General features: G+C 54.8%; 1 protein-coding gene across 1 annotated transcript; it reads right to left on the bottom strand.

Annotated features, from left to right (window-relative positions):
• Window positions 1-639: 639 nt before the first annotated feature.
• Ca7 (carbonic anhydrase 7) lies at window positions 640-7,948 on the bottom strand. Its single transcript, XM_076839081.2, has 7 exons — window positions 7,909-7,948; window positions 5,179-5,376; window positions 2,883-3,001; window positions 2,015-2,110; window positions 1,849-1,911; window positions 1,159-1,314; window positions 640-762 (listed from the first exon to the last, which is right to left on the bottom strand). The coding sequence occupies exons 1-7, from the start codon at window positions 7,946-7,948 to the stop codon at window positions 640-642; spliced, it is 795 nt and encodes a 264-aa protein (XP_076695196.2).
• Between the last annotated feature and the right edge of the window lie 1,871 nt (window positions 7,949-9,819).

Below are 9,819 nucleotides of genomic sequence, written 5' to 3'. Positions count from 1 at the left end.
AATGAGTTTATTAATTAATACATCCATGGGTTATCATGTAGGGGGCTTTGATGGCTGGGTGGGGACAAGGGGAGATAGATAGTGTATAAGCTATAGCCAGGGCCTGCCCGTGGCAGCAGATGGCTGGAGGGAGAAGGCCATGTCACCTCCAGCAGGCTGGGTGCTGATTAAATGGCCTGGCAGTGAGGTGTGTGCCTGGTGGAGGCCTGCAGTCGAGGTAATGCTGAGAGGGCAGCTCTGCCCACCTCTAATTATTGCTTGAGTCTTTCTGGCAGTGCCAGCTGCCTGCCCCAGGGAGCTCGGTCTTGTCCATCACAGTGTGAGCTCAGAGTGGGGCTGCTGCCACTGCCAGTGGGGAAGACAAGAGGAGGTTCCCAGGGGCCTCTGGGTCTTGGAGAGCAGAGGCAGCCCCAGGCTTGGACCCTGCTCAGCGCCTGTTCTTCTAGTCCCCAGGGCAGCTGCAGGGTGCCCTCAACTCCAGGGTCCCATCAAAAACCCTCCAGAGTGGTCAAGGAGCAAGCCAGCTGAAAGGGGGTCCCCAGCACCCCCAGGCAGGGAGCCTCAGATGGTTTGGTGTCTGCTGACATGGAAGCCCTTGGGAAGATGGTGCCTTTGTGGCCAGCTGGGCAGGTGGGCAGCTCAGGCCCGGAAGGAGGCTTTGACCACGCGGCCCTTCAGTGGTTGTGGTGGCCGGAAGTTGTTCACCATGTGGATCCTCTCATCATCTTCTGAAGTGAAGAGTAGGCTCCGGAACTTCTCCATCTTGAAGAGGCAGAAGGGTTAAAATGGGGGTGGTCCCAGACCTAGCAGCTGGCATATCTCTTCAACTGGTCCGTCTCATCCCCACTCATTCTCCTCTTTGAGACCCAGCCCCAGATACTTACTCCTAAAGGGCTTTTGAACTCCACTTGAAAGTTCAAGTCCCAATCCTGTCCAGCTAAGGTGTATCAACAAATGCAGCAGTTCAATTCCAACACAGTAGAGGTGGTCCCAGGATCCAGGTCTCCCCCCAGCCCAGTACATGTCTAGGTCCTAAAGACTAACAATCAAGCTAACCCCCAACCAAGAATCCAAACTTTACTAGCAATATGATGGGGGGCACCCTGCTTTGGCTGGGCCCTGAGTGCCCCCTTCACCTGGGGCTCTGGGACGACTCACCTGCCTCTCAGAGATGCTGATGGGCTCTCGGAGTACAATCCAGGTGACACTCTCACTGAGGGGGGGTGTAGTCAGGGAGCCTGGGTAGGTCCAGTAGTGCCGGCTGGCAGGCAGGAGGCACTTGGGGTTGAAGCAGCTAAATTGGGCCTTGGTGCCCTGGGGAGTGGGGTGTTGGGGACAGACCCGGAAGTCAGCACAGATCTCCCACCAAGATCAACCCAGCAGCTTCCCCATCCATTTCTATCATCTGGGATTCAGGCTTCTTCTTGGCTCACTGATGCAAATTATGGGCAAATGTCTATGACCCCAGAGGCCACCTCCCCAGCAGGGCTGGGCCCTCAGCACCCGTTTGCTTGTATGTAAAGGTTGTGGTTCCTGGGCTCCTGGTCACCGTGTTTACTCCCTTGCCTTCAGCTTTCCTCGGTGGCACTGTTTGTCAGACTACCATTTATTGTGACCAGCATCTCACAAATCCTACTCACTTCTGGGTTGCCTGGCAGGCACCAATGGGGCAGTGGACCCTAGTGAAGAGGAATCAGGAGAGGTCCCTGAAGGTACTGTCCTTTGCCCTTGGTCTCAGCCAGAGTTTGCTGCCAGAATAGAGGGCTGAATGGGCCCACTCATGAGCCAGCTGCTTCTTCTCTGCTTACTAAGCTGCTCAGGAACAGGGACAGGGAGCCCTGGTCTCACCTTAAATCGAACCATGTAGAGGGCATCCGTCAGACGATTCATGCTAGGGTGCTCATCCCCTGTCTGTCAGGGAGAAAGTGGTGTGAGCCCAACACCCCTGCATTCCAGACATAGGGGCATGCCGGGCCTCCCATACTCTTCCTGGTCCCAGGGACCCACCACTCACCTCCAGGAAGACACTGACCACAGCCAGGCCATCGGGTGCTGAGGCTGCCTCCCCAAAGGTACTATACTTCTTGGCATTCCAGTGAACTAGATGTAGCTGGAGGAGCAAGAACAGGCCAGGCCAGGCCAGGGCTTAGCGCCTTGGGGACAATGGAACTCTGAGCCACGCTTCCTTCACTCCTACCTGACTTCTGCCTCTCTGCGGGGAAGGCTATCAAACTTTCCAGGCTTGGGGTCCTGAAGTGCAGGGGAGCCCCAGAAGTTCCCAGTAAGCATCTACCCATGTTTGGGCCCAACCCTTCCCCAAGCCCCAGGAAACCCAAAGGAATCTGACTCGGATTCTGCCTTCCAGTGAACTAGCTATGAAATGAATGATGGCCATCCCTAGTGAATTTGGAGGTGGCCCTTGCAGCGAGTTCAAAGAAGTAGAGGGTTATCAGATGAGAGCCTTGGGGAAAGGTATTCCAGGCAAAGGGACCAACAGTATGAGGAGCAATAGGGAACCAGGTGTAGACCGGTGTATGCATTCATCACATGCAGCCCAATGGGGGAAGAGGGCAGGGGAAGATGAAGCCAAGCCTGGTGAGTCCATGCAGGGCCGTGAATGCCAGGTTCAGCTTCTGAAGGGTTTTCAGCAGGGTATAGTGGGACTGGGCAGGACCTTCAGAAAACCAATGCACAGACCAGGGCAGCAGTGGGCAGAGCTCAGAGGGAGACACTGTGCTGGGGGCTGGTAGAAGGCATCTCACCTTAAAGTCCCCTGTTGTTCCCCTCACCCTCTCCAGAGCTTTACCCAGAAATGCTCAAGCCGCTGACTATGGCATCCCTATCCCTTCCCCAGGCAGCAGAGGGATACAGAGGGCCCTCACCTCGCTGGGGAACGACTTGCCGTCCACAGTGTGCTCTGAGCCCGCATCATGCTTCTTTCCCCAGTGGAAGTGGAACTGCCTGAGGCGGTAGGGCCCTTCCAGGGGGCCCCCAGTCACCACTGTGGGTAGAAGTGGGGTTTGTGGCAGTGGGCATGGTGGGACCCACACTGCCTCATGGTGGCGGTGCCAGGTCCAGAGCAGCAGCCCAGGAAGGGGATATGTGTTTCATGTGGAGAGTTCACTGGACTGGCCAGGCTGGGGTGAGTCTCCACTGACCATCACAGCCCTTAATCTGGGTCAGGGCAGAAATCTTGACAGCCTGCAGTTTGGGACTGACAGAGTACTGCCCCCTCCTTAGGGCCATTCTCTTCACTCCTTCTGATTTTCTGTGGAAGCTGGGCCCCTGCCTCCAGGCCCCCCTTGGCACTAACAGTAGACCTCCCCCATCTGGCTCCTGACCCAGGCTGGCTTGGAAGGATTCATTTGTTTAGTCCTCATAGTAGCCCACAAGGGCCAGAACATATTATTATTCCTATTTTATAAAGGAGGAAACTGAGGCACAGAGAGGGCAAGGCATTTGCCCATGGTTACATAGCACGGCACTGAGGTATGGTATAAACCCGTATTTCTTAAATTCTGACCCAATCCCCTGATCACCAGACCTTACTGCCTCCCTGCCACCTTTGAGCCCCCCAGAACATGGTATTGCCCCAGAGCAGGAAGCCAGCTCCCAAGAATCCTTACCCTCCTATTTGACAGGCTCTAGTGCCCTCAGTGCCATCTCCAGCACAAATGATCTCTCTGGAGGGTCCCACTTGTTCTGAGCTTGTGACTTTCTCACCTTGATAGTCGGTGAGCTGGGGCCATGCACAAGGCCTCCTGGGGACTGATAGAATTTCTAGCTGAAAGGGATCTGGCAGCGGAGGGGGCCCCAGCCAGGCCTGAATGTGAGCCCCTAGATCAGGTGACGGCCCCAGGCTCAGAGTTCCCCTAAGGCCCTTCCACGTTGAGTGATCAGGGCAGGTCCTTGTCCACATGGGGGCCCCTCAAGGAGAACAGGACAGTCCAGAGGCCCCTTCTTGCTGCCCAACCTGCCTTACTTGAGAAACAGGGCCTGTCCAGGGCAAAGATAAAAGTTGAGAAAGGGAGTCTGGGGATAGGAGGCAGGAAGGCCACCCTATTCCCAGAGGTGGAAGGAACAGGGCTTGCAGGCCGAGCTTCCAGATAGGTCTGTGAGCGTCCACCTCTTTAGTTTGCTTCACCTGGGACCCCTAAGTATCTCTAACCCTCATTCTCTAACCTCTCTCCCTGCCCACCCTCCTTCCTCCCTCCTCAGTATTCTGTTGGCACCAACCCATTTGACCTCCAGAGTGAACTGTGCTAGGTGAGTGGCAAAACCCCACTGGCTCACTGCCTCTTCAGGTCTGGGTATTCTGTCATCTAGACCCCAGTGTCCTCTTCCTAAAGTTTTTTAAGAGGTTTTTCCTTTTCTTGGAGCTCAGTGCAAGGAAATGCTTTTCCTCTCTCTCCTGGGGATTGCTTGATTTCCTCCCTTATGCAACAAGAACTATACCCACTCTCTTTCCCTTTTCCCTAGCCTACCAGGAACTCAGGATTAAGCAATTTAGATCAATCACCTCATGAAAATTCTGGCTTTCCTCTTCTTTTGTGCCTTTTGAATTTCTTTTCTTTTTCTTTTGTACTGGGGCACTCTACCACTGAGCGACATCCCCAGTCCTTTTCTTATTTCATTTTTTATTTTGAGACAGGGTCTCACTAAGTTGTCCAGGCTGGTCTTGAACTTGTGATCCTTCTGTCTCAGCCTCCCAGCATGGCTCTTCTGTTTTTCTATTTCAATATGTGTGTGGAAGGGTAAGAAGTCGGGGGTGAGGGTTCAAAGAACTGGACACTTCCTAAGAAATTCTCCTCACCCCACTTCCTACTCCCACAAACCTAGTCATAAGGACAAAATCTCTTCACTGAAGAGCACTCCTAAAGCCTCTGCCTAGGAATTTATCACGAAAGGACCTGGACTCTAATCCCAGGGCAAAGAGATCTAAGAAGGAGCTTCTGTGAGTTCCCATGGGCCTGTCTGTGGACCAAGGGAGTTGAGACCTTTAGTGAGTTGGAGAGAAAGACTTTGGGGAGCAGAACCAGCTTGTTCTGGCGCTCCCCAGCTCATTGAGCTTCTGTTCGCCCATCTGAAAAGTGGATTCTTTAGAGGAACAAATGAGCTAGCCCAATAGGGTTAAGTCCTAGCAGGGACAGGTTCCAAGTTTTGGCAGGGGCCACTTACCTGTTCGATCATCGCTGTCATTGAAGTCTACCTGGACAGAATGGCCATTGTTGGTGATGCTGAGGGATGTGCAGACCTCATAGGAAAGCTCCAGTGGCTGCAGGCTGGGTGAGTACACAGCCTGGCTGGATATGATGTTGATGGGCGACTGTCGGTCTCCCTGGGCAATGGGATACAGCTTGTGCCAATTCAAGGGGCCTGCAGGCAGGGATGTGGCAAGGACTCAGGATAGCCAGGATCTCTGAGCTGCAGGCTGAATTAAATCCTGGGGGTGGATTCCCAGGCATCCATTCAGTAAGCCTCTGCTTTGAAGCAGCCTGAAGTTCCATTCCCACTCTGCCAATTCCCCTTCAGCCTCCATTTCCTTGTCTGGGAAATGGCTTCACTAAAACTCCCCTCCCAGCATGCTAGGAGGCCCAGAGAAGAAATGAATGAAAGGGAAAATCAGGTAGCTACAAACTCAGAGGTGGTTCCAGGTAGTGAATCTCATACCTCCAGTCCCCAACACACACTCAGGGAGGCCCCAAGTATCTGAAGTCTCTGATCTTTCCTTAACAAGTATTTAACCTCTTCCTGCATCCTGAGTAACTTAGTGCAAACTTGATGTTTGTGATACTGATAACAAAAACCCACATCAACCTAACTTTGGCTCTGTGACATGTATTTGCTCCTCACAACCATCTTGTGAAGTAGAAACTAGCATGATGCCCATGTCACAGATGAGAGGACCGAGGGCCATACATGCATGTTCACACACACACACACACACACACACACACACAGTATAAACACAAGGTATGTACCTGTACCATCTCTGGTTGCCCCCTCCAGGCACATGCCCAGAGGTCCACTGAGATCCTCATATGTGTGCACACATGTGTACCTGGGTCACCAGAACAAGCTCAGAACAATGCATGTGCTCAAACACACACACAGCCCTACTGACTACATTTGACACACATCTATGCACCCTCACACACAAACACCTCCTGTTGGAAAGCCAAGTTCGCACAAGAGGACCACAGCAAAACACATGCCCATGCACACACATGCACTCATACACACACCTGCATGCACACCCACAGGCGCCCACCACCTGCCTCCCAGAGGCTCCATCTGCAGCCGAGAGGCTCAGCATCTCCCTGGGGAACATCCTGAGATGCAGCCTATTTTTAGAGCTACTGCCGGCTGGTGCTTCTCCCCCTTTTTGGCTTCTTAAGTTTTCCTGAGAAAACAGCAGCAGGTGCCGACAGAGCTGTGTCCCCAATGGATGACTCAGAACTCCAAATCGTGGCCCGGCCCCACTGGGTTATTTTTGAAGCCCTTGAGAGTGCTGCTGCATGCCGGCACCTCTGTCCTCTGTCCTTCGCTTCTTCATTGCCCCTAGACAGAACAACCCATGTCTAGTTGGGTGAAGGGCAACTGCCTCTGGGCAGCAGGGCCATGGGACAGGCCATTCAGGACCCTGGATGCCCAGAGCTGGTGGGCAGGATTAGCAGGAAAGGCTGAAGTCAGGGGACTCAGACTCTGGTAGAAGCACCCAAAAGCTAACTGCTGGAGGAAGACGGTCTCCAATGTGTGCTGTCAATCTGTCCCTTTTCTGCCTTTTCCTCCATCTTTGCTAGTCTCAGTTGCTTTTTTTTTAAAATGTCTCTGTCTAATTCCTGCATGTCCAGATCTAGGGTTCCACTTCCAAAATATGCTCCTTTGTCCTTGGGGGTTTGAGGGGACCAGAGACTCTGAAGCACCTCCCTGATTCCCTCTGATCCACTGTAACTTCATGGCCCCTAAGACTGTGGCCAGGGACCCCTACCCACCCTCATAATGGAGCTGGAGAGTTGGGTGCCCCTTCCAACCCCCATCTGCCCTACTTGGGTTCCCCTACCGACAACCTGGATCTTGGGGGTACATCGCTCATCTCAGGGAAATGAGGAAGCCCTTACTCCACACCTCCCTCCCTGCTTGATAAGAAGTAGCCTAAAAGGGAATTGTCGTGTCCCAGACCCACACAAAAGCCGTCTGGCTCATCTTCTGAGTCTTTCTCCTTTTCTGCATCCTATAGCAACTATGGCAGGGTACATCTATTTTCCCGTTAGACCAGTAGGCTGGTGTCGGCCAGCTCCCACCTCACACCGGACGTGCTCAGACACCCTGCTCAGTGTGGACCCTCGACACATGCATGAGCACCCTAAGTGCCCCTTTCCTTCACTTACCAGTGGCCACAGCAGCTTGGACGCTTCCACCGGGAAACTCTTTCCCGGGGACACGGCGCCCTTGCCTTCGCGGAGCCCAGTTTCCCGGAGGTCCCCGCACACACGCCGTGCGCGCACCCCGTACAGACACCCGCGCACAGCGCTCCGCCGCGACCGCCCCCCGCCGCTGCCCTGGGCCATCTCCACGCGCGGCGCACGCCTGGGGCGAGTCAATGAGTGCCCAGCGGAGTCCCAGGAGCGCGGCAGTCAGGGGCGGCGCGGAGGTGGCGGCAGGACGCGTGCCACCACTGGATCCCTGGCTGGTGGCGGGGGACCTCCAAGCTTAGCGCGGACTTTGCACTGCCTGCAGGGGAACCAGGGCTGGGGCCCGGTAAGGGGGCCAGGTTCTGGGGGCTGGACAGGAGAGGGGTCCAGGTCGACCTAGGAGCATGGGAGTTGCGCGCTCGGGAAACCCAGCTGGGCGCGCAGGTCTGGGGCGAGTCCAGCTGGGTCAGGGCTGGCAGGGGTCTGCGCCTACCGTCGTCCTGGCCGTAGCCCCAGCCGTGGTGGCCGGTCATGCCGCTGCTGTCCCCGCAGCCGTGCACCTGCCGGCTCGGCTTGGTCCGCTTGCTTGGTCGGGCTGCGGCTCCAGCCCAGCTCGCTGCCGCGGAGCAGCCTCTTAAAGCGGCGGCGGGCGGGAGGAGCAGTTCCCCGGGGACCCGCCCCCCACCCCCCAGCAGGGCGAGAGAGGCCGGCCCTGCTCTGCCCCCGCCCGCCCGCCCGCAGGCCTTTAAGTCCCCAATCGATATGGGAGGTGTGTAGGGGGTTGGGGGGGGGGGATGGGGGTAAACCTATCCTCCTATCTTTATTCACTCCCAGACCCGACAAGTCTCCTTCTTTTCCCCCAGCACGTGTATGGACTCTGGGACAGGAGAAACCACCCACGCTGAGGGACTTTTCTACTTTGCATCCCCAACCCAGGCTTGTCCCTGAGCTGTAAATGCCACCAATGAAGAACTGGACTCTGGGCTTTGAGTCTTCTGGGGGTGAAAAGTCCCTCTTCGAACTGCAAACTGCGCTGACCACCAAGGGTCCAGATCTGGAACTTTCCCTGTTGGTCAGATGCCCTGGCAGTTGCTAAGCCAAGCTTTGGGTCCTTCCTGTGATATCACCCCCCCCCCCCCCCAGTAAGGCTACAATGGTGGAGGGCTTACAGTGGCTCTATATGACAGAGCAGGAGACTGAGGTCAAGAGAGGTTAAGTAATTTGCCCAAGGTCGTCTGATCAGGGAATGAGGGATTTATTCCCAGTTTGTCTCACTTTGGATGTGGTGGGCTTTACCACTTCCCCCTTGGCACTGGGGGCCAGTGAGGGTCCAGGAGCTCTGGAGTAGATGGGGGTACAGGATGGTCAATTCACACCCAGGTGAAACCAGAGCACTAAATTGGGAGTGGGGCAGAATGGCATCAGCAATGGGCATGGGGTCAGACAGACTCACCTTAACTAGCTTCCCCCACTAATCAAGTCTGAGGCCCTGCCTCCCACCATCCTTTTCATTTTCTTTGCTGCTTCCTTCTTCCTTCAGGGACCCTTTGCCTGTCCCTCCACAGCCTGCTGTTTGTGTCTCCTCTCCTTGCCTCCCCATGCCCCTCAGCACACCTGCCTTCTACCCTGCACTCAATCTCAGTGTCTGGTTTGCCCAAACATTTCCCCCACCCACGAGCCCTGGACCTTGCTTTGCTGTGCCCTCCTCCTGGTATGTCCTCTGTCTTCCACCCACCAGCTCCAGCCGGCCCAATCTGATTCATCTTAGCATGTGGCCTTGTGCCAAGGATAGGGCTTGTCTCTGGCTAGGCCTCAGCAGGCAGTTTTGGGAAGATAAACAGATGGATGGATGGAAGGACAAATGATCCCACCCAGGGCCCTCTACCCAACAGGAGCTGAAGAGCCATTTGTGGAATGTCTGCTGATCAGACCTTGACCAGGGGACACTATTTAAGGTCCTGTTCTTGATTGACCTTGGGAAGGAAACTCATTCCTTCTACCTAGCTCCCCTGTATCTCTGGGTCTGTCTGTTTCCCTCTCCAAGTTCCCCAGGTAGAATAGTGGAGATTAATTGACAGCTAGTTAGCTTGGCCAACACCAGTGACTTTCGAGTCCTGCAGAGACATCCTTCACTGACTCAAGAGCAGAAAGGCCCTCTCAATATAAATCTGACCTTAGAGTAGGGTCAGAGGACTCATGATAGAGATGTAGGGGGTGTTCACGACCAGCAAGTGAAAGAGAATATATCATTGCCAAAGCCCCAGGTCTCCGAGCCAGAAACACCACCTCCAGATCAAAAAAAAAAAAAAAAAAAAAAAAAAGGCATGCCTCAGGGAAGGCCTAGAGACTCTCTTCTGGAGGATCCAGCCACTGTTCTTGCAGGGGAGATGCAGCACCTAGGGAT

Source organism: Callospermophilus lateralis, chromosome 18, assembly GCF_048772815.1.
Source record: "Callospermophilus lateralis isolate mCalLat2 chromosome 18, mCalLat2.hap1, whole genome shotgun sequence".
NCBI lineage: Eukaryota > Metazoa > Chordata > Mammalia > Rodentia > Sciuridae > Callospermophilus > Callospermophilus lateralis.
The sequence above is the reverse complement of the archived record's forward strand: the minus strand, read 5'-3'. Positions and strand labels throughout refer to the sequence as shown.

Bases quoted from the DNA above. Each gene is read 5' to 3' on its own strand.
- Ca7 (XM_076839081.2), bottom strand. From the start codon at position 7,948: ATGACCGGCCACCACGGCTGGGGCTACGGCCAGGACGACG. The intron at 5,377-7,908 runs GTAGGCGCAGAC...CCCTGCCTGCAG, and splicing joins GGGCTACGGCCAGGACGACG to GCCCCTTGAATTGGCACAAG. The intron at 763-1,158 runs GTGAGTCGTCCC...TGCCTCTTCAAG, and splicing joins TCAGCATCTCTGAGAGGCAG to ATGGAGAAGTTCCGGAGCCT.